This window comes from Lygodium microphyllum, unplaced genomic scaffold (genome assembly GCF_053477565.2).
Source record: "Lygodium microphyllum isolate KBCC unplaced genomic scaffold, Lygodium_microphyllum_v1.1.10 scaffold_40, whole genome shotgun sequence".
Classification (NCBI taxonomy): domain Eukaryota; kingdom Viridiplantae; phylum Streptophyta; class Polypodiopsida; order Schizaeales; family Lygodiaceae; genus Lygodium; species Lygodium microphyllum.
In genome coordinates this window covers 404,532-430,532 of record NW_028229523.1, presented here as the reverse complement: position 1 = coordinate 430,532, position 26,001 = coordinate 404,532, and the positions used below count along the sequence as shown (strand labels likewise).

The following is a 26,001-nucleotide window of genomic DNA, read 5'->3' as shown; positions in this document are numbered from 1 at the left end:
ATTCCTCAATTTCAGTTGCTAGAATTCAAGTCCTAAGCCCTCAATTCTCAGCATGCATCCTGAGGTAGTTGTCAAACCTTAATTTCTACTATAAATTAGGGTTTACAATAAAGATTGACTAAAAACTCTTCCTTTGATGGCTCAAACTGCTAGAAAATACTGAGATAACTTGAGAGATGGCTAGGAGATGAGGGAGAATGCTATAGAGAGAGAAATTTCAGAATTTCATCATGAGAAATACCAAAAATTACTATTGCCTTGCTCAAACAGACATGGAAGCTGTTATCTACAACTTACGACCACCAAAACAACTATTGTCCCCTCTTGTATACTGTCATCTACACCAAAAGAACCTTGGACTACTGTCACCTTCTCCTAGAGGGCTCCAAATTGTTGTCACATGCAATAGGACTGATCCTAGTGGTTGCAAATCACATCAATAGCCTCTTCTTGCTCTCTAACAATCTCTTTCTCTCTCACAATGATTGGAATAGACTTCCACCAGCCCCTAAAAACGTTTTTCCTACTTGCATGGGCAAGTTTTCTATTTTTCAACATTATTCATGACTATTCTAGTGCTCAAAAAATTTATTCCACTAGCCAATTTGCCTAGGCCAATTTGCCTTTCAAGTATTTCTCACTAATTATTGACCCTAAGAGTGGCATTAATTAATTAATTAATTAATTAATGCCTAGTCTCTAATGTCATCACTAACATTAGTGGCCAATAAATTAATATAACACTGGGTACCACCTAGTACCTGACAAGCATAACTTATTACAATTTTTGCCTTTGGCACCAACTGAATCTTGAGGTCTTGAGTCCCACACTATAAAATAATTAACTTGCACCTCACATGTGCAAGTGACATTAGCACATTTTATTAACATTTAATCAAATGCTAAGTAAACCAATGAAATTTCACGTCCTCATGACAAATCATCCCCTGAAATCTCCGCAATCATCCTCAATTGCACCGCATTTGTCTCAAAACTAAGGTAAAAACTCATGCCAAACTAGTTATAAATTGATGCAAAAGTATAGTTTCAGTGCCCGGGTGAAACTCATCTTCATTTGCATACATCTCATAGTGACTAGTACACTGAGTATTGATCTCATAGTAGATATATTGTTAGCACAGTACCTTGATTGCATGCTACATACAAGAGCTGTTCAAAGCTGGTGGAGTGAAAGTGTTACATCCCCCTTGAGCATCAAACAATGCTCCGGACCCTTGCTCTATTGAACGTTACTGACCCCGACTCTAACTGAAAGGCATCTCCATAAGTTGCAACAACTGAGGAAGATCTGTCTCCATAAACCTCCACTAGGTTGTAGGCCTTTCTTTCCCTTAAGCATTGCAATGCTTTATACTTTCACATTGCTGCAATTCCAACCTAACTAATGCAACATTGCATCTAGTTGGCTAGCCCCTCATGTGTACTTGACATGCTAGGAGCACCAAATGCATTAGGAAACATTCTTGTTTCCATACTTTTGGATCATTGCAATGTGACTGTGCATGGGAATTTGCATACTATCAACCATACCAAGATACATTTTCCCATACATTGCATGCATTACTAGTTGCATTTTTCCTCATGATTAACACTATATGGAGCATTTACATAACTAGTATTAATACCATGAGTCCCAAACATCATGGGCTGCATATATGCATTGCTAAACTTGCCACTTAGTGCCCCAGCATCATACCAACATTGCCATATATGGGGTTATGCATATTACCAACCATACATGAATACCTTGGGCCTTGCACACCATGCATTGGTTGCTGCATATAATAAGGAGTTGTGTCATACATCCTCGTATGCGGTCCCCAACCCACCATAGCATGGAAACTAGCACCACCACCAAAGTAACCTAGCTGCCCCATAATTACATGCATGCCCTACTCTCCAAAAAACATTGGATTGGCACTTCCAAGTCGGCCTTGCATATATATCAATTGCCCCATTGGCATCATTTGCTAATGCTCACTACCCATGTTTGGAACATCATGCTGTTGTATTAGCTTTTCCTTCGGTGCATATTTATGTCCTGAAGCTCTTAAAGACGATTCTCTTCTTATCTTTGTTACCCTCCTTTAAGGGGTTCAAAAGTGCATGAACTAAGGATCATTTGCCAATTGCATAAACATTTCAGCTGTTGTCCTCAGCTGAGCTTTAAATTGGTCATCAAATCCCTCTTCCTCTTGCTGATCATCAGCTTCTAAAGGCCTAGAAGGACCCACATTTTAGTCTAAACCAACATTATCAGCTTGTTATCTATGCTTTGTGTCTTATTCAAGATCAAGCATTGCATTTTCCCCAACACTTTGTGAATTTTCAGATTGAGAGGCATCATCCATGCTTAATCCCATCTCACTATCTAAAGACATCCTTACTATAACGTTCAACTGAATATAATTTCAAGACTACAACAAAGCTTCTAACCTTCGGGCCTACCAATTCCAAGGAATTGATAGTATCCCAACAATGGAACCTTGAAACTAGTCTTCCCTCTCGGATAGGGTGGTAGATAACCTAATTTAACACTAATTACAGCAAGCATAAAATTCGCATAAACTGAAATACACACTTTACCACTTTAATCTTTGACAATGGATAGCCTTTCGGCCCCAAAACTCGCACCCCTTGTGGTATTTCTTTAACTTTTATTGCAAATGGATGGAGTACAACTGAGATCCTTTGACCTCCTCCGCTAATCCAAATGTCAATTACTATCAAAACTAACCAAGAACCCTCCAAACTAATTTGCCCCTTGGTTTGCTCCGGGATTTGCCTTCACCCTGCTCCTTAAAAGACAAATTCAACCCCAAATCTTATATTGACAAGATGGCCTCTTAAATCTCCTTGAAATTCCTCAATTTCACCTACTAGAATTCAAGTCCTAGGCCCTTAATTCTCAGCATGCATCCTAACGCAGATGTCAAATCCTAATTTCTATTGTATATTAGGATTTATAACAAAGATTGACTGAAATCTCTTTCTTTGATGGCTCAAAATACTAGAAAATACTGAGATATCTTGAGAGATGGCTAGGGGATGAGAGGGAAATTTCAAAGTTTCATCACGAGACATACCGAAAAGCTATTATTGCCCTACTCAAATAGCCATGGAAGCTGTCAGAGGTAAGGACCTCTAGAAAGACCACTGGCCCCTCTTCTATGTTGTCATCTAGACCAGAAGAACCTTGGGGTACTGTCATCTAGTCCTATAGCTTCAAACTGCTGTCACATGCTATAGGACTAATCCCTAGTGGTTGCAAATCACATCAACAGCCTCTCCTTACTCTCTAATAGTCTCTTTCTCTCTCACAATGGCTAGAATAGACTTCCACCAGCCCCGAAAAATATTTTTTCTACTTGTGTGGGCAAGTTTTGCTGAGTAGTAGCCTTCTAATTTCAATTTTCAACATTATCCAATTTATTAAATTAATTTTTAATATATTAATTTTAAAATTAATTTAATATTTATTTTATACTCAAAAAATTAATTTCACTAGCCAATAATTAAATTGGTTGGGCCAATTTGTCTTTCAAGTATCCTTGAGCAATTATTGACCTTTAGAGTGACATTAATTTATTAATTAATGCTAGTCTCTAATGTCACCACTAACATTAGTGGCCAATAAATTGATCTAGGCCCAAATCTGACACCGCATACCACCTACTACCTATCAAGTATAACTTATTACAACTTTTTTATTTGGCACCAACAACTGATATCTCAAGGTCTTGGATCCCACATTGTGAAATAATTAACTTGCACCTCACATGTGTAAGTAACATTAGCACATTTTATTTAACTTTTAATCAAATGCTAGCAAAACAATAAAATTTCACGTCCTTGTGACAAGAAGCCTTCATATAAAAACTTTCTCTTATTAGGGAATCTTAGAACTCCAAATTTGAGGTTGCTTGTGCAACTTAGCTTTACTATCCCAAAAAGGCCATCTATTACCCTCAACCATCTTATGATAAACCCGATTGGTTGATCATTTCAAGAAATCTTGCCACACAAAAGCCTATTCCAACCATGGGATCAAGGCCAAAATGTAGGCGAAGGAGAATGCCACCAAAGCTATTCTTCCAAGCTGGTCCAAATCAGCCTTTAATTGGAAGAATGCCAATATTATTGGCAAATACAGCAGAAAGAATAAACCAAGACTAATCAAGAATGAGAGCATACCATACAATCCTCAAACCCAATTGTGCCATCCTATTAAACTTATCATGTTTCATGTTCTTATAAGTCTTAGTCTAGCAACCTAGAAGTGACCTGGACCTTGGCTTTCAATGAGTTAGTCTCCTTTAACTCAAACGGACACCAAGTAGTAAAGGATCTCTTACCGTGAAGCAATCAAGTGTGAGAGAAGAAAATATTATGATGTTTTGATTTCTCAAGTCAAATTCAAGGCAAGTCTTCGAGAGTCACATGTTTAGTGTTGAGATGTCAACTTCCTCAATCAAAACCATAGCAATGTAAGCACCAAGGATGCTTCTTCTAACATAAGGATTGTAATAGGGTCTGTGAGAGTGCGCAGCTAAAGAAGAACACCAACATGGAGAAGGAAGGGAAGAGAGAAATTGATATGGATGCAAAAAATAGAAGGAGAACTGCACTGATCTAAAAATGGAATATTGAATATAATCTGGATGATCAGTCCCTGCATGCTGCCCGAAGGCTCCAGATCAGGCTGGTGACACAGAATGCACCAGATGACAGAAAGAGTGCTGAATCTACAAAGAGTGAATACAGCCAAGAGTGGGGAGACTGCTATAAATAGTGGAGCAACACCAAATTTGGTTGACTGCTGCAAATGGAGCCATAAAATGGGCCAACTACATTAAAAATTGTCTGGGCGGCTGCCAACTCAAATCTAATTGCAAGCCTGTCACATGTGAACACACCAGGGGCAGCATAAAATCCAATTGCACTAGCTGAAAATAGAAGGCAACCAGTGTGAACACACTCCTAAACTTAAAAAACATCAAATGTACTCTAATACTAGGGATGGAAACAGTTAGAGCTCCTCCATTTCCATCAAACTCTGATGCAGCTAACAACCAGAGATGACAGCATGAATTAAAGCAAGCTAACACCCCCTCTTAGATCCTAGGGAGTGTCTAAAGACCCAACAATGTCATATGATGAAACATAGAAGCTTAAGGCAAAGGCTTCATGAAAAGATTTGTTGCATTGTCCTCCTTGGGATAATAGACCTTTGCTAGCTCAAATCCACAATCCACTCCCATACATAATGGTACTGAACCTCTATGTGTTTCATGCAGGTATGAAACATGGAGTTCTTCACCAAATCCAAGGCACTCTAGTTATCCACGCGTAGCTCTGTTGTGTAGAAAGCCAATCTCCGCCAATATCCCACGAAGCCAAGCTGCCTCATGAGCACAAAGGGCACGATATTCAGCCTCCATAGAAGATAAGGCCACAATAGGCTGCTTCTTGCTGCTCTATGAGATAGCTCTCGATCCTAAGGAGAAGGAAAAACCTATAGTGGAGCATTGAATTTCAACATCTCCAACCCAATCTAAGTCACTCCAACCAGCTAGAGTGGCTCCCTCTCTGTACATGATCCCATAGGATCTCGTCCTCTGTACCTTCAAAGGTATCTTGGTAAAAGAAGACATAAGTGCCACCACATAGGAAATGTGCGGCCCTGTATGAATGAGCCAAATCAAAGAGTCAAAAAGGTACATGTAACAAGTGCCATCAGGAAGGGGACCTAGAATAGGCAATTTGAACTTTGGATCCATTGCATAGTTTCCTAAAATAGCATTTATGACTACCCGAAATGGAAACAAAAACGGTCCAAAACGTTTCCTGTCCAAAACACGTTTCAAGATAGACAGGGGAAAACCCATGTTTCATACCATTTCGATATATCTCCATAGCTATTACTATTGTTCACTGCCCCCCTTGCAGAGCTACTATTGTCTACAGCACTAAATCCTAAATCCTTTATCCTTCAGCTACTTGATCCTTTTTCTTTCTTGTCTACACTATTTACAGTTGTTTTCCCTCAAATTTGGATGATGCAAAGTGACTCGTGAGATCATAGATGATAGTAAATACATCATGATTCATACTATCCAAATCTGAGAATTGAGATCATGATCATTTTGGTAGTACATTCTATACTACTTTGTGGACATATTGATCATATCCATAGATCATTGGGCATTTGTACGATGTTGCATGTATTTATTTTCCGTGTCACTATTTACTCTCCTTTTTGAGTCTATGTGACATAAATGATAATATGAGTCTATGATTGTTCATGTTGGCATCATCACTCATTGCACATTGTAACTTTTATATTGAGTTCTGAATCCTAATTTTCAAAATTGTGATTTTACAGACTTCAGTAGAATCATGTATACTTGTCAAATCTCTTCTAATGTTGCATGTATACTCTATATCGTTGAGGTATTCATGTATTTTGGTGTAAAGGTTTAAGTTTTAAATGGTATTATCCCTTTATGTATGTCTAATATTAAAATATTCCTATAAAATAGACATAAAACCCGTTTTGAACCTGATCAATCCCGGTTACTACTGTACCGATGTCGCAAATTACCGATCAGAATAAACCTTTTCAAGTTCATACGGATGTGACTAATTATGCTATGGGTATTGTTCTTTATCAAGATGGCCAACCCATTGCATTTGAGAGTCGTAAGTTCATGGATGCCCAAACACATTACATCACTCAAGTGAAGGAATTGTTAGCAATTGTCCATGCACTTAAAATTTAGCGTCGTTATTTATATGGTGCTTGGTTCATATTTTGGATTGACCATAATTCCTTAAGATACCTCTACAATCGGCCCAGTATCCATGGCCATAAGGCGGGATGGGCAGAACTTATGCAAGAGTTTCAATTAGAGATCCATTACCAAAGGTTCGGGATTATTAAGGTAATTTGTGCATTTCAAGTTATATTCATTTGCTAAGTGTTGTAGTCCAATGCTTAATCGAGAAATTTCTGCCCTTTCCAAGAAGAAAGGCTCATTTTAGCATTACCTTCCTCAGATTGAGTTTGCTTATGACAGTGCTAAGCATTCGGCTACTGGGTATAGCCCATCTATACTTATGTACAGTTATGAGCCAAAATCACTGATTGCCATCGAGCTCAAGAGGTGAAAATGCAATCAATGGTCAACTTTCTATAGGATATGCAAGAAATGTTGACAATTACAAGGAAAAGCATTAAAATAGCCAAAGATCATGCCGTGTTTTATGCTAATCAGCATCATACTCCTTGAGAGCTCCAAGAGGGCATGTGGATTTACCTTTAACTATCAAAGGACTCTGATTCAATAACTACCGACAGGTGCTATGAGTTATCTTCGAGATATTGTGATCCTTTAGAGATTATCAAGAAGATAAGTAGTGTATCCTATGAGGTTGACTTACCTTCGGAGATTTGAATTCACCCTATGTTCCATGTGAGTCATTTGAAAGAACGACCGGGGCAAGGTAAACTAATAGTTTTAATTGAGGAAGTTCCATGGCTTGAGGAGACTACTCTTTATGTTCCACTTAAACCCAAATTGGTTCTTGACGATAGAACTGAACAATCCTGTTACACCGTTTATCCAGAGTATTTGGTCGAGTAGAAGAACCACTTGGAGGTGGAAGCTACTTGGGAGTCAATACGTTCATTGAAGAGTCATTTTCTCACTTCATTCCTAAGGATATTTCTGCGGATAGCAATCATTCATAAGAGGAAAGTGTTACATCCTTGTATATCTGGATGGGTGCTAGTAGTATTGGTCATAATGGTCATGAAGTGACTTAGTACGAATGCACTCAGGGCACTATGGGGTTAGGGCAACCGAGTCTTATTTAAAGGACTCAAGGCCCTAGCATGCATATTCGTCGTGTGATCACCACTCTTGGCCTCTTGGCCCATAGGTCAATGCATCCATACACTAGGGTCGTATGGACTAACTGTATGAGATACCAACTCTTGGAACATGGTCATAACCCAAAGAGTTGCTAGCTCCTAGGCTCTAGGGTGGGCCCATTTGGCTCTATGGCTAGGAGGTGAGTCTAATGTCCAATCTCTAAATGTTCGTGAAAATAGCTTATGTCATGTCTCGTACTTGGATCCTAGGTGGATGTTTCACTCAACCAATAAGCATGGTTCTCCTTTCCAACCACATGGAAACCTGAAGGATGATCTACATAAATCTCCTCTTATCTACTATGCCATTCAGGAAGACGAACTTAAGGTCCATCTGATAAACCATTTTTAATGATTGATTGCACCAATATCGAGCAGGAGCTAGCTGTCTGTGCGAGATTTGCCTTGAAAGGATTCTATGGATTTTTAGCAATAGAGGTGTGGAGCTTCGCATCTGACATTCGTTAGGCTTGGGCTATAAGAGCCAAGATAGCCCAAATAGTATACATGTAGGGCCTTGGATCAACAATCTCTAAGAAATCCAAGCCTGCCATTTGCACAAAACCCTTGGTAATAAGCCTAGCTCTATGCTTGTCCAAGGTGCCATCAGCCAAGTATTTGGTCCTATAGACTCGCTTCACAACAATCACTTTCCACTTGCCTGAACGCAAAACCATCTCCCAAGTATCATTTAGACTCGATAGACTCAAGCTCCCAAATAAGCTGTGACAAAGCCTCCTCGATGGTAGCAGACTCTCTATCCTCTAAGATCCGTGACTAAGGACATAGTTCACATAAATTGAATACCCCTTCTTGGCCTATAGCCTAACTAAGCATTTTGAGCTTGCCAATGTCTCAAAAAAGTGACCGACTCCTAAATGTTACATGAGTTGCTTGAACCATCATGAAATGATAACACGTTGATCCTATTGCAAAGGAGACCCCTCTCGAACTTGTAAAATACATATCTAGAAAAGAGACTCTCCCTCACTAGATAAAGATGGTCCCCCCTCGTCACAGAAAGAAGGCTCCCCCTCTAGCAACTCAATACCCCCTAAATAAACTTGAGGAGATGGAAATAGAGTAAGAAAACTCAGAGAAGAAGGAGAAGTTGGCAAGGATGGGTGAGGCAAACGGGGAGGAGGAGGAGGAGGAGTACTTAGAGTCGAAGGAGCGGTGCCAAGAGGTATCTTGGAAGGTAACGGTGGGGCCAACAATGAAGAGGATGGAGTCAAAGAAGATCCATCCAAATGAAGAAGCACCATTGTCGGAGGGTCAAAGGCCATAGCCTTATCAAAGAACCACATCCCTACTCACTACAATCTTTTATTTCTTGGAATTGTAAAGCCTATATCCTTTGGTCACCTAACTATAACCAAGGAAGATGAGTTTCTTTGACTCAGTGTTGAGCTTGCTCCTATGTTTCTAGTCCTCATAGACATAGGCATCACATCCAAAGATGTGAAAATGGGAGACAAAAGGCTTCTTGCCAAAGAAAGCCTAGTATGGAGTTGTGTTCTTCAAAGCCGTTGTAGGAGACCTATTGCAACTATAAACCACAGTAGAAACTACCTTCCTCCAAAGGGTGTAAGGAAGTCCTTCATACTCCACCATCAAATAGCTCATCTCCAACATGGTTTGTTTTGCTCCCTCCATAATACCATTCTCAGAAGGTGTGTTGGGTGGGTATACTACATCCAAATCCAGTGCTCCTTGCAAAACCTATTAAACACTTTGAAACAAAACTCTCTTCCATGGTCAATTTGAACTCCTGGAACCTTGAAAGAAGTTTGCTTTTCAGCAAATGCCTTCCAATCATAGAAGTTGGAAAATACATCGTATTTGTACTCCAAGAAGTAGGGCCATACATACATGGAAAAATCATCAACCACAAGCATTTAGTATTTGGCCTTCCCAAGAGGCCATTCTCATATGACCACACAAGTCATTGTGAATCAACTTGAGCGGTGGGAAAGCTTCTCTTGTGGCCACCTTAGAAAAAGGTTGTCAATGTTGTCTACCCCTCAAATAACTAGGCATAAGGTAGTGAAGGGGGAAACTGGAATTCCCCTCCACCTTCTTCTATGATGCCTGTCAAATAGAATCAAAGTTCAAGTGTCCATAACACACATGCCAAAGTAGCCCAAGAGGCAATGAAGATTGCATGGCAAGGGCCATGAGCTTATAGATCCCACCCTCGTGTGTACCTATCCACACTGCACAGAACCGCACCTTTAGATGAATCTTCAACAATAATAGCATCCTGTGTAAAAACCACACAGATCCTTAACTGTGCCAAACCATTAAAAAACAGTGGGTTAAAATACAAATCATTAATATAAAGTACTTCAGTTAAAGTTTCCTAACGATTTGAAAGAAGGAGAATGGTTCCCACTCCTCAAACTGGCACTAAAGAATTGTCACTAATGGTGAATATATCCCCTCTGGAATGGAGGTCTTGAAACAGATCCTAATGATAGATCATGGGGAATGATGGATCACTATGCAGAAGCCATGACTTCTCCAATAAGAAGAAGCAAGAGCAATGTCTTCAACCTCAAATAAAGATGGACGAATACAAATTCTATCATCGTGGTTAGTGTAGTCTTTGAATCCTTGGCACCATCCTTGGCCCCAAGCTTCACATGGGGATACATTTGCCAACACTTTTCTTCAGGGTGTGGACACTTTGGCTTCCATTTCTTCTCATCCTTCTTGTCATCTTGCTTCTTCTTATTCTTGAGCTTCTCTCAAACCTACAATAAAAGCTTTTGCGGATTTAGATTCACCTATTTCAATCTCCTTGTATTGGACATCTTGTTCCAAAACAAGCAAGGCAAGCTCCTCCCCATGTCATGTCCTCCTAAACTCTGGAGGTAAGTAAACTCATGTAGAAGTCAACATACTTCATAGATGGGGGATGAGTAATAAGGACCATAGCCATATCTTCAAATAATATCCTCCTTTCGAGGGATGCAAGCTCATTCCATAACTTCTCCATTTCATCGATATGATCCCTCTATTATAGCAAGATTGTCAGCTCATGTGTGAGTCTGTGCATGCCAGATGGGGCCGACCAGCTGTCATATTTTGTATATTTTGGGTCTATTTATCCAGTAGCTCCTCCTCCCCATTCAATCATCATCATTCTTCAGGTGGTCTTCATGTTGGAGAGAGGAGCCGGTGCCAGTGCCCACGCAACTAGTGACTCGTAGTTGTATGCATCATTCTCGTGTTTGGTATATGGATTCCATTTCCCGAACACATCTCTAAGTTCTCTTCTTTTGCAATGTTCTTCTGTTTTCTTTCTATTTTGTCTTTTGTTTAGTAGTTTATTTCAGCACTTGTCTATGCTTCCATTGCTGCACCACTTCTGCCATGGTATCAAAGCGCGGGATCTAGGTTCTTGCTGCAATTTTTCTGCTGATTACAGGTCTTTCTTCCCCCTGCTGATCAAGCCTACATTTTTTTGACCAACCACCTATGTTTTCATCCTGCGCCTAGATTCCAGGTTGCAATTGTCAATTTGCTGCATTAAATGCTCAACCAACCTGTGTTTTTCATTTTTTGCCCCTACACATGGCTAGGTGACTGTTTGTGCAGGCGGTTTTTGTTGTTTCTAGCAGTTTTTGACAGGTTTTCTTTATTTTGCAGCAATCGGCCTTCGTTTCTGATCAAATTTTTTATTACACTGCATGTGAACTCTCATTTTGTGAAGTCTTTGCTCTTGGTTTGGCTGTATTCTCTCTCTGTATACCTTATATTCTCTATGTTCTCTGCTCATCCTCTCCCAATGGCTCCTTTGTGCACTTCTACAGATGATAAGTTGCATGGACCTAGCTATCTTACACGGAGTGCTGTGATGAAAGTGTGGTTTGTGCAGAAGCATATTTGGTACATTGTATGTGGAGCTATTTATTGGCCTCAGCATCCTTTTCCTCTTCTTGAAGATTTTGATGAGGACAACCATGAGGAAGTTGTGCTTACATGGGATTTGCATGATGCATGTGTATATTTTGCGCTGCTTCGATGTATTTCTAAAGAAGTTCTACAGTGGTTACCTCCTGCAGGACATCACCAAAAATATGGTCGAAGCTTCACATGTTGTACAAGGCACCTTTCCCCATGTGTGCTGTGACCCCTTATGGACAGCTTCAGCAGATGAAGTCTGAGCTAAAAGACACCATTCAATCATTTTTTCTCCATGTTACATAGATACAAAACCAACTTCGACACATGCAGTCTGCCCTTCCAGAGGGACATCTAGTGGACTGGTACTATACAAGCTTCCCCCGGAGTTTGATGGAGTGGCCAATGCTTTGCGAGCACAGACATCCTCTACACCTATGAACTTTACACATATGTCCTCAATGCTACTTGAGCATGAGGCATCTTTGCATTTATAGGAAAGGCTTTCATCTCATTACGGAGGTTCCAGTGAGGCCTTTATAGCTTCAAAGAGGGATGATAGGAAGAAATAGTCAAAGGCCCAATGTTATCATTGTGGTAAGAAGGGCCACTTATGGAAGGACTACAAGGAGTTAACCGCCTCATAGAAGATAAAGACGAAGAAGAAAAAAAAAAAGTGGGATGAGGACTCCTCTGACGAGTCATTCTCTTCCTCAGACTCGGACTCCGATCCTTCGACCAAGGGGAAGTCCAAAGTGCAACAAAGATCCACTTCTTCAGACCAAGGGAAGGGCTTGACTACCCCTTCCTCTATTACTTTCTAGTCCAAGTAATATAGTAATCCCTCACGACTCTCTAGTGCCAAAGAGGGAGTGTAAGAGGGTAATGAGATGGGACAAATGAGCCTTGTCTATACAAGTATACAAGAGTACAAGTTCCAAAGAGAGACGCTCTTGACGCATTGAGTGAAGTCTGGCAAGTTCAAATCCTGGAGCTAGGATTGACATCCAAGTTCATGATGGCCTGTTATTTGACAAAGAGCAAGATTAGCTGAGCTCACATGAGGGGACACATTGGCGGTCTTTGGCCAAAGGCGGGGAATCCATGGTCACATATATTCAAAGGCATTTTTGACAGGCTGGTCTTATATGCTACTACGAGACATTATTGATGAACACAAAGATCTGTTATGACTCTTCTCTATTTTCAGGAGCTAATACAATTGACATTAACATCAAGTTCTCTCCAAGGCACCATGGTGGTGACTTGATCACCCACTGCTTGGGTATCCATGGTTTTACTCTGGTGGCTCTTTGTTGTATAAACTATGATTAGCCTTTATCATTGTCTCATTGTATTGTATCAAATCCCCTATGATCTATGAGATAGTGTGAGCAGAATTGTCACCTCGTGTGATTTTGTATGCCAGATGGATTGGGCATTTTAGTCTGTATTTTAGGCATTATTTTAGTGGTTTTTGTTTGGCATTTGTGGCATTTTATGCCAGTTGGCCAGCAATTAATATATTTTAGGTATTATTTTAGTGATTTTTGTGTAGCATTTGTGGCATCTTATATCAATCGGCCAACAATTAATATATTTTAGGTATTATTTTAGTGATTTTTGTGTGGCATTTATGGTATTTTATGTCAATCGGCCAACATTATATACTGGCCGACTAGCTGTCATATTTAGCATATTTTGGACTGTTTATTCAATGGCTCCTCCTCCTTCCCATTCAGTCATCATCATTCTTCAGGTGGTCTTCCTGTTGGAGAGAGGAGCCGGTGCCAATGCCTACACAAACAATGACTCATAGTTGTACGCATCATTCTCGTGTTTGGTATATGGATTCCATTTCCCGAGCACATCTCTGAGTTCTCTTCTTTTGCAGTATTATTCTGTTTTCTCTCTCTTCTATCTTGTGTTTAGCAGTTTATTTCAGCACTTGTCTATGCTTCCATTGCTATACCACTTCTTACACTCTCATGAAAGGAGAATCATCAACAAATGATATGTGGAGCTTCTTCTCAATGGTGATGTGGTGGGCAAAGATCTTGATCTAATAGAGAGAAGACAACTTTGTCCAAACCACACTACAACCCGGTGATACTACAAAAGACTTATCTGAATATTTGGAACTTATGTTTCCAGACTAGTCAGAACAAGATTATAAGGTAGCTTTTGATCATATAGATGAAGTTGTCTTAGACAGACTACACAAGAAAAGAGAAGCAATGCAAGTGCTTGATCAAATGCCTTTATGTATTGCTCCCATGGATCAACATAAGGATGAACTTCGGCGTAGCTTAGAAGCTCGCATTGACTCTGTATGATGGGTGAAAGTCTCAATCAACATAAGCCCAATGCTTCTTCACAAGAACTTCTTGCACGGTATTATAGATCTCAAGCTGAGTTTCAAAGGCAAGCTGCCTACACACTTTCTTCATCTGATGAAGATGGCGATAGTGTTGTTGATGAGGATTTTGTTCCGATCAATCCTCACAGGGAAAAGGAAGCTCCTTTAGATACTGTGCTACACGCTTTGCTTAATGCACATACTGATACTACTATAAGTCCAAAATCTTTTCTTCCTATCAAATACTACTCAAACCATACCAATTAATCCCATGAATGCTTCTTCTTCTTATTCCAAATCCCATGAATGCTTCTTCTTCTTATTCCAAACCATACCAATTTCTATAAGAAAATTGGTATCCCAAAAAAAGTTGGCTATTTCCCTATATGGTCTATAGATAGCAAATCTCCTGAAGAAATCAAATTGCTCATTTACATGATGTATGCATATGTGGGCCAAAAGATTCTAGATAAACCACAAACCAGCAAGATTGACATTTTGAATGCTATGACACATGGATTTGTCCGTGGTCTCAAACAATGGTGGATTTCTATCCATCCACAGGTAAAACTTGCTATCGTACAACATGCCGACCCAGTACAACTCTTCTTTGAATTATTGCTTGGGGAATTAGTGGGCAACAAATTAGAAGATGTCTTAGAAGCTCGAGAAGCTTTTTTCAAATCCAAACTGTGTGATCCCAGGTAATATAAGGAACATCTCATTTATATGAGAGATCTGCTATATGAAGGATTACGTGCACTTGATAACAGTATGAAAGAACACCTTGTATGTTCTCTACCCGAACCTATTCCTTTTTACTGCAAACAGAAAATGAAAGCTGAAAATGGAGATTTCACAGACTGTGTTTGTCAAATTCTACAAACTATAGAACAGACAATCAAAGAAGTCTGCCAACGGCAAAAAATAACCCAACTCAACCAAAAATTCCCATAGTCCATCTGCAAGACTGCTACTAAATATGAAGTTGATTTTGGATGTAAACAATATACATGCTCTGGCTTCAATAGAAATGGTTTTTATGGCACAATCGTTCCTATCATTCTTCCAAAAAAAGACGTTATTTCTTCAACAGGCAGGACAATGATTCCCAATCCAGAAGACACTCTCACAAGAATCGACATGGCAAATCCAAACATTCTTCACATCATACCTCTCATAAAGCCCAAAAGGCTGAACAGAAGAAAGATTTGAAATGCTACATTTGTGGAAGTGCATCACACTTAGCAAACAGATGTCCTAAAAAGAACAAGCAACAAACCAATGCTACCAAGGTAAATCTACATCATCTTAGTGATGAATCCTCTTCCTTTGAAAGTGAAAGTGAAAGTGACCACTCCAATTTTCACTCAGAGTATGACAGTGAATCAGATACTGATACCTCCTGGTATACTGCTGATACAAGTTCTGATAGTTCTACATCTCAATCTCATGCTGAATCAGATGTGTCTGATATTTCTGATGATTATGAGGTACATTCAGAAACTTTTATGCCAGTAAATGCCCATTCTGTGTATTTTCTGGAAGAAAAGATAAAATGTTTCTTGGATCGACTTCCTCTACTAATGGTGGATCTTTTCCTCGAAGACAAAGGAAAGCAAAAACAATCTGAATCATACTCGAATGATTCTACGACTAATACTGGTTCCTCTGAGAAAAGGCTAAGGATAAGGTACATCAAGAATTTTTTACTAACCCTTATGATCTACCTAAACCAGGTACCCTTAGCTCAAAAACAAAAGGAAAAGCTAATATGTTTGTTCCACACAACTTGGAACAAATGCATCACCCTCGAACAGCAACTCAAGTGCTTCAATCTTCATCTGCCACTACCTCCTCTACTCAAAAGGAAGGAGATGAGATGCTACATGCTTTTGCCAATATGCAACAAGAGATACATTCTTTGTATAAAGCATTTAAGAGAGTTCTTCGCGGTCAAAAACAATTGGCACAAGGAACTATAGCTATCTTACAAGACCTCCACGGTTCTACCACAGAAATCCCAGTCAAGCCTCCCCATGATAGGTGTACAATTGAAAATATGCCCTAGTTTTCTTTATATGTAGATGCACTCTTAGATACTGGATCTAGTCTTACTATAGCTCCTTTTGAACTATTCCCTCCAAATTGTATAAAAACCACATCTCCCATTGTTGTAGAACTCTGCAATAACAAAAGAATAACCATGATCCATATAACCCAAGCCTATTTACAGCTTAGTCATAATAAGGTTCCAATTGAAATCCAGCTCAGGAAACAGATGCGATATGATTTGCCCATTGAAGCAGATATCTTACAGCTTCTGGTTCCTTATACTTTTTGAGCCGAACATTTTATTGTATCATACTTCGGAAAAAAGGCTCATATGCCCCTACTGCCCAAAATTGGTTGCAGTATATATTCTATAGCAAAACTGCCACCACAACACATTGGCTGCACGGGAACAATGGATAAATTCAGAAAAACAAAAATATGCCCAAGAGATTCAATAGATAACTGATCATCTGAAGAGTTTTATGCATGAGGACCCTCTTATGTATCAAGAAAAAAGAGCCTCCTATGCTATCTCTCTGCCTTTGCAACCTAATGTTATACCAACGAAAGCCGTCCACTATGGCATGAAGAAAGAAGACTTGATTTTATGTAAAGAAGATATTCAAGCTCTTCTAGACAAAGGATTGATTGAACCAACCAACTCTCCTTGGGCATGCCAAGCTTTTTATGTAAACAAACATTCAAAACAAAAAAGAGATAAAACACGTATGGTCATTAACTATAAACCTCTCAATAAATATCTGATTGGTCATGGACATCCCATACCCCTAAAATATTTATTGATCAAAAAACTCAAAAAGGTTATTATCTTCAACGAGTTTGATCTCGGAGCAAAACTCTTTACAATAAGATGAACACAAACGACAATATTGCAAGCCTGCAATGAAGTGTTAAAATTCTTAGAATCTTTAGAATGAACATGCATAACATTTACATATTCAATAGGACCACCTAAACTGAAAAAGTGGTTATCAAAGTGAAGAATCCATGAATGTATATCTTTAATAAATATTCTAGTAGCATTAGAAGAACTTAAAAGATTCCAAATAGGCCATGTCAACTATACGATGAATGATTTACAATTGTCAAACAAGCCTCCCACTCAAATTATGATCTCTTACATGATAAGAAACACGATAGCATTCACAACAACATAATATAAATAACATTATTGCTAGACATTTGCGATGAAGCATTGAATTAATTTATTTTTTCAAAATGACCATGCAAAAGATGCGCATATTCAATAGGGCCAACATAACTGAAAAAGTAGTTATCAAAGTGAAGAACTTGTGAATGCATATCTTCAATATAGATACTAGCATATCTTTATCCTCTTCTTCAAAAACAACAATTCCATCGGAAACCATTCATACAATAGCTATCCACCAGCATATCAAGAATCTTATTCAGCATCTACCTCCTCTTCGCCTTCCAACTGGATTACCCCTTATTCTTTATACAGATGCCTCTGACTCAGGATGGGGTGCTTGTCTTTGTGAAGAAGATTCAACAACTCCTCCCCCGACTTTACAGATCTGCCGCTATGCCTCAAGAATCTTCAATGACACGTAGAAGAATTATCCATCCTATCAATGTGAAATCTTGGCCATGATTAAAGTCATTAAGGCTTTTCGTCTTTTCGTAGAATTTGTCCCTTTCACAATACAGACAAATCTACAACACATACCAAGTTATCTCACCAAAAAGGCTCCCAATGAAATAGGGAATAAGCGCTTATTTCACTCGTCTCTCTTTTTTTATTCCCTCCCACATGGAGATAGCAAGAGCATTTATATCATAAATGCATTCCTATTCAAGAGTAACTCTCACAAGAACTGTTTGAAACACAACTATAAAAATGTGAATCCTCCTGATATACACACCAACTACGCAGCTTAAAGACCCTTTCTAAGTGAACATACTCAGATTACTATCTACCTCTCCCAACTATTTTACACAGAGTTGGTATCAATTGTGCCATGAAATGGCTACTCAAGATTGCTACCTCTTCACCTTGACCGAACAACATTGTGTAGTAAGTTTGCTAAAGAGTAATCCCATGTACTACAAATCTTCATTCTTACACTCTATTCTCGAAACCCGCAATCTTGACGGACTGAAAGACTTACTACATCACCCGCTGCTAGACAAGACACTGACTAAAGAGGAACTCCACATTGCTAGATGCTTCAATGGACCCTCGCTAATCAGCGAAAAAACTAAAAGGTAAAGCCTAAGTAGAGACACACAAGTAAAAGCAAGAGCAAAGCAAGAGCTATGGAGGATAGAGCAACAAAGCGAGAGAGAGAGAGAGAGAGAGAGAGAGAGAGAGAGAGAGAGAGAGAGTTTATGTGGGACTCCAATAATCACAATGTGTAACCAGTCTTCCCTTATTTAACAGCCACTCAAAGAATAAAGAATAAAATGATAGTAATGGGTGCCTGCCATGTGCAATATACAGGTGTGACGTGACAACATACATAGTAAATATTGAGCGAAATAGGTACAAGCGTCTTTATACCCAACAACCTCCCACTTAAATGTGAATGTACCTCTAGAAGAAAAAAACAAGGAGAAAGTCACAAAGTACAATAGAATGAGGAATAGATGTCATTTCATCCTACACCCATCATCTTCCTAAGGAAGTCAAAATGTTCTGCCGAGAGACTTTTAGCGAGCGAATTTGCATGATTCTTGTCAGTCAAGATCTTGGCAAGCTCAACAGACTTGTCTTGTACCACCTTCTTGATAAAGTAATAGCGCACCCCTCAATGTGCTTTGTCTTCGCATGGAAGACCAAATTCTTGGCCAATTAAATAGCACTCATAGAATTCAAATGTAGTGTAGGAGTAACAGTAATACTAAGGTTGGCCTAACCACAAGGCCTTTTTGCAAGCCACAGCGGATACAACATACTCTACCTCAATAGTAGATAAGATCGTACATTTTTACACCCTAGACATCCAAGAAACAACACCTTTAGCAAAGGTAAAGATATACCCAGAGGTGAAATTTTTACTATCTAAATATTCTACATAGTCAAAGTCAGTGTAACCTACGACTATAGTATCATGGCCACCATAGCAAATGCACATATATGCAATGCCTTTCAAATACCTCATAATACTCTTGACGACCTCCCAATGTTACCAGCCAAGTATAGCCATATAGGTGTCATAACTCCCACTACAAATGCTATGTCAAGGCAAGTGGATATCATGGCATACATTAAATTGACCACACTACGAATGCATAAAGAATCATGGCCATATCGGCCTTTTGCTCATCTGATTGGGAATAGTTGATTTGACCAACCTTCACATGAAAAGATAAAAGACAACCAATAGGCTTAACATCCTATATATGAAATCACTCAAGCACATTCTATATGTACTTCTGCTATGATGATAAAAGAGTCCCTTAGAGCGATCCCACGTCATACGCATACCAAGAATATGTGAGGCCTACCTCATCTCCTTCATCTCGAAGCCCTTCTTAAGCGGAGTCTTCAAAGCATCTAGCTCTTCATGAGCTTTCCCAACCATCAACATAAAGTACTAAGATAATAAGGTTGCCACCATCACGAGCCTTCTTTGTATATAGACACAAATCCATATCACTATGAGTATATCCCTACAAATACATGAAAGCATCGAATTTATGATACCATTCCCTAAGTGCTTGCTTAAGGCCATAAAGGCTCTTTCTTAACTTACACACTAGGTGTTCCTTGCCCTTTTTCATAAAGCCCTTAGGCTACTGCATATTATGAATCTCAATGATCAAACATGCAAAGTAGCATCTAGGTTGACAAGTCACAACATGATCAACACCACAGTCTTATATGTAAAATCAAGTGCAAGGCTTAAGTGCAACTTTTGCAAAGGTCGTGCACCACAATGCAAAATAGATCAGCAAATTTGAATATCTGATATACCATGCTAGAGATAGCACAAGAAAAAGCAAAGAAACAAGAACTTAACAAGTAGAATGTGTAACAACAAAGGAGACAAGAAATGGGAGAAGAATGATGAATCCAAGTAGCAATGATCACTACAGGACAACCAAAGTTTGAGAAGACGCCACATTGTCAAAGGATTGTTGTGCCAAACAGAATGTGCTGAAGTCTCCTCTCCTTCCACACGTGCAATGCAACCCTATTGTCCCATGCACCGCCCCTCTATATATTACCAAATACTGCTACCGTTAAGCATGCACTGATATCTACAGAGTGGCATACAAGGAAAAAACAAGCGAGCACGTACGATATTGCCAAATAACAACTGCCAACAAATTCCCAATTGTTAAAGCTCGCAGTATTTATGAATGCAATTTGGAGTGAGGATTGACAAGCTGAGTTTCCATGAATCATTCTCACTAACTTGTTGAGAAAGACACTTTATCCATTCAATGTCTGCAATCTCACCTGAGAGCATATTGACCTTAGTAAGTGCAGTGCAGCACACTGATTTGTTGAGAAAGACACTTTATCCATTTGATGTCTCATATGAGAGCATATTGACCTTCGTAAGAGCATGCTGCAAACAGAGACTAGTTTCCAAATTCATTGATTTGTTCCTTGTGGCCCTGAATTGGAGAATCGCCACCCATAGACCGATCATAAAGTACATAATCAGATCAATCGAGCAGTTGATATGAGAGTGGCAATGCACACATGTCTTTTGTTTTCAACCATTGCAATCATTGACGTGTGCATGTATGTGCTATCCTTCCAGCCCCTCCAACGAAAAGATTTACTACCCCAACTCGGTACTCACCTCAAAGCCCATCTCGAACTATCACCGCAGTCCGCACCAGTGGGATGCTGTTGACTTCCAAATTCACATGAAGACACCCACAGAGAAGCTCCTAGTATTGAAAGAAAGACTTCAGAAGTACTTGGAAGGTCTCCCACACATATGGTATCCAGATTTCCACATGGTGTGCAAAGACATAGATGACAGCACAAAAATGAAGATGGCTGTGTGGTTGAGGCATCGTCTGAACTTCCAGGTAAAAGTTAGCAAGTGATGTAGAAATCAGTCAATCACACACTCTCTCTCTCTCTCTCATATTCACATGAATCCATCTCTAATGAATGTCTCCCCGTTTTGCAGGAAGGAGGTGAGAGGCACGAAAGGCGGAGTAAGTTCCTGCTTTACATGAAGGAGCAACTGGAAGATCTCAGCATCACCTACTACCTCCCTCGACAGCCTGTACAGATTGTCTCAGGAACTCCAACTCTGGACAGCATTGCTTAAAAAGTGTGTGTCATTGCCACATGTAGGCTACAGGTATGCTGTGTCTAACATCTCTAAGACAGACATGATCTCTCTCTGTGTCTCTCGCCACCTTTGCCGCATATTCAAGCTTTCCTATCACGCCTGGTGTGCCTTCTTAAGACGATGATTTTATTTTTAATGCGTCGATTTTTGGAATGTTTGATTGGGCCTTCATCCCAATCCATGTATCCTTGTTAAGATTAAAGGCACAACAGAGCCGCCCAACAAGCGCAAGATTTGAACACTTGGCCTACAGGCTACCATTTCCCCGGCCGGGTTCAGACGAGCGAAGGTAGGAAGAGATTGCAGGGGCGTAGAGTATATGTCACATGGCGGCATGTGATTGGTGGACGATTTTCTCTCTCTCTTCCCGACCCACTCCTCCTTTGGCGAACCCCTTCCCCTCGGAAATCAACCCCTCTGCTCAGAAATAGATGCAAAGCTCCATTGATGGTGCACAATCATCAATCAACACAAGCCTTCTTGCCTCTGTCACCTCTTTAAAAAGTTTGAAATTTATTTTACCTCTTATCCCAAACAATCAGCGTCGTAGATAGTGATTGCATGTAGTAGACAGAGGGGTAAAATGTGATTTTCTTCGTTACCATCATAACCAATATAATAACTCAATTGATTGATGTTATTTTTGAAACTTTCTATACTCTTCCCATAAGACGTTTGACTTATAGGATCAGGGCATTGTATCTCTTGGATATGTAATCTCAATGAGTTTGAGCCATGGGCGCTCTTAGAGGCATTCTTTAGCTACAAGGAGATGAGAGGAAGAAAATAGTAGCACCATAGGTGCAAAGCACTCCCAACAACCGAGCATATAGGGATTCAATGCATGGGCAACAAGTTGGATCACTATTTCATGTTGGGAAAGAGTTCCGATAAGGGTTTCCCTCTCCCAAAGTCCATGAGGGGCTCCTCCACCAATTGTTTCAATTTTCTTGCACCATTCAACATCATCAATCAATTTATTGCAGATTGTCATGTAGAAACACAATTCTATGCAAGTAGAATCTACCAATTCTATGTTAACTAGAGTCTCAATTTTGTGTGACTCGTGTAGAAGTAAAATTAGGAAGATCGTTGTGACTAAATAATATGGCAACAAGAACCGCTCTAACAAAGCCGAGTGAGAAATATGCACAAATTTTATTTAGCTACCTTTGTTGAGGTTGACTTGCAAGGATGTTATCTCTTAGTACTATTTTATAGGAAGGTTCTGGGGTGGGGAGAGCACGTGTCATTCCCCACGACGACCACGTGTCAATTGTAGGCTTCTACACCTTTCCTCCCACGTATTCCCATGTCTAAAGAAGCCGATGCCTTCCCTCCATTTATCTCGTAGGCTCCAAGTGGCAGATGGACCAACTTTGAACTCAGTGAGTATAAAGGGAAGGGTAGGGTCAACGCAGTTGTGCACACTTCCTCGGCATGCTGGCAGCAGCTGGCTATTAAAGGTCAGAGTGGCTGTCGAGATCGAAGTCAGAATACCAAAAGGTCAAAGTGACCGCCAAAAGTCAAAGTCGGATACTGACAAGTCAGACATGTCAAAAGAGAATATATTGACATATACATATTTATATTAATGACTGTTTAATTATAATTCAAATACATATTATAGATAAGGATATTCACCTATCATATATATTCACTAAGGATATTTGATACAAACATATAAGTATAATTCAAATATATATACATATACTGTAATTTATAATTACTTATATATTAACATATATACATATGATATTTATATATATATTTATATATATATATATATATATATATATATATATATATATATATATATATATATATATAAAGGATTATAAAATACATGCATACATACATATCTGTGTGGGGGGGTTAAGGTAATATAAATACATATACATAATGTAATTATTGTTACATTAATTATATTATACATGTCGAAGCTTAACTCCCCACCTAAAAAGACTAATCTCCCTAAGTTTTAATGCCCTCTCCCCTATGCAGCCAAAACTCAAGTCATGACCCTCTAGCCCCCAAAATGCCAAATCAAACATAAACCCTAACTCTCCCCAAAATGATACTCTCTCTCTCTCAAATCTAGCTATCCCATCCAATAACCCTAGCTTCCTTCCCCTGTCTATTCTAATACCTTGAGCCCCCGAATTGCTAGACCCCTTGACTTCATCTATGCATGAACCTTGATCACTTGCCAAATACTTAATGCTCACCCCTCTTAAAAAAATATAGAACATATAAAATGTAATAATGATAGTCAATCATTCTCATGGTAGAAATATCTAAGTCAAGAAACATATTGCAATCAAATGCCATAGGGACTTGTTGGTAAATTTACAAATATATATCGTTTTGTTTCCAATGGCTAATGGCTAAATGAATGTGTGTATGTGAAGGGGAGGGGGGGGGGGGGGGGGGGGGGGGGAGGAAAGAGAAGGAAGAAAAAGAAGTAACTCTCTACATAGTTTATGGGTTGTCAAATTCATGTAGTGTTAGTATCCTGCCACATGAAATATACACCTTCAAACCCCAACGCAAAGCACTAATAGAACATTGGTGCAAAGCATTAGGAGAATCACCTAGTTGATAACTATTAGGACTCAAAGTTTGGGTTTTATGGGAAAAGACTTATGCTCACCATTGTATAGTGATCAAGCTAGTATGGAAGAAAACTTCCAAATAAATTAAGCAAAAGTAACTCGAAACCTAAGTCAATGTAACTACTTAAGGTTGAGAAAATAAGTTGGTTTAAGCCAAAGGCTAAGAAAAATGGGTGATTTTAAGTTTTTTTATGGTTAGTTGCATTCATTCATCCCCGACAAAGTGATGAGAAGAAATATGCAATATTAGTTTTATTTTGATAGCCTATCTCTCGATGTTATTTTTCAATATTTGGATTTGAATAAGAATATGTGCATAATAATAATAATGAAGAAGTGAATATGGCACTATATTTAACATGGGAGATGCACAAAAAAAAGGTTATTGGTATAGAAAAGGGTTTTATCAATTCGAACGAGACCTTGTTTGCATTGAAGTCTTCTGGTTATAGTTCATCGATGTAGGCTTTCATGTAAGAGATTTTCAACTTGCATGGCTTGTTAGGAGACTACACACATTGATGCAATCTCTATCAATTCAACATACTCCTTAGAGAATTTGTATAATGGATCTCATCATAAATGTTCAAGATACAGCATGAAGGGTACTGGCAAAATGTATCTATATAGTGGTGACATATAGCAACTATTTCAAGGAATGTAAATCATGCAAGGTCAATAATTTGACATGAGCAAACCAAGTTACCAAGAGACAATCAGTACATTAGTGTTTCATTATGGATTTCTACTAAAGGATGTGAAGTTTTTTTTGTAATATGATGATTGTATTCAATATGAAATCATAATAAATATATTTACATATTGGGTAGGCTCAAAACATATGCTTGACCATCTCTTTATATGAGGCACAAAAGACACAATTCATATTTACTCTTTTCATTTTGCCTATGATGTCTTTGATAGGTAGTTTCCTTACAGTCACTCTCCAAAGCAAAAGGTTGAGTTGTTGGCTTGGAGTCACCTTTCAGATCTAAGTCTTCTTTTTCACTTGACTGCACTTGTGTATAGATAGTTATCCTTCCAAGCATTGACTATCTTTGTGGGAATGTCTACTGTGTCCTCATGAAAATCTTCTCTCCTCCTCATTTTAATTTCCAACTTCCCTTTGTGATTGCCAAGACTGTCCCAAATCCTTCTAGGACTAGCCTCAGCACCTTCCAGATTGATTTTGGCCACTAATTCATTTAGCAAGCATATTTTTTATTAGCAACCCATTGTCCTTGACTGCCTAAAGAAAAGACCAAATATATTACAATAACATTATTCCTTTCTCCAAGTCATTTCTTTTATCAACTCTCTCCAACTATTAACCAAGTTTCTAACTATCTCATATCCTTTTATGGTCATCTTGGTAGCAAAGGCTAGAATTGTATCTTTCCATGTTAGTGTGTTCCAACTTCCTCCAAGTAGACTAGCTTTATTTATTTGCTTACAATTTCCCATGGCTCATTGCCTTCCATCATCATAAGTAGTTTGAATGCAATTCTTCTTGCTCAATCTCCTAGCTTCTCTAGTCCCAGTCCTCATTTTTTTATAGCCCAAGTAACTATATCCCAGGCTATGGCATGCCATCACTCCATCGCTCCAAAGGTCCACAAGAAGGATCTCAACATTTTGTCAAGTCTCTCCCCTTGCCTTCTATTGAAGGGTGTGACCGTTGCCTCAAATATAGCTACAGGCATCAACAACTTATCCATAACAATCAAGCACCCACCAAAGGTCATGGGAAATTTGGCAAAGCATAAGATCTTCTACTCCATCTTCAAAAACAACTAT

At 39.1% G+C, this 26,001-nt stretch overlaps 1 protein-coding gene across 1 annotated transcript in view; it reads left to right on the top strand.

Moving 5' to 3' along the window:
• LOC148009097 (mechanosensitive ion channel protein 5-like) overlaps nucleotides 1-21,579 on the top strand; it is a 243,735-nt gene extending 222,156 nt beyond the window's left edge. Inside the window, exons 8-9 of the mRNA XM_087673813.1 lie at nucleotides 21,041-21,317; nucleotides 21,422-21,579. Coding sequence (XP_087529939.1) covers nucleotides 21,041-21,317; nucleotides 21,422-21,565 — 421 coding nt within the window. The 3' untranslated portion in view covers nucleotides 21,566-21,579. The remainder of the gene's footprint in view (nucleotides 1-21,040; nucleotides 21,318-21,421) is intronic.
• Nucleotides 21,580-26,001: the final 4,422 nt, after the last annotated feature.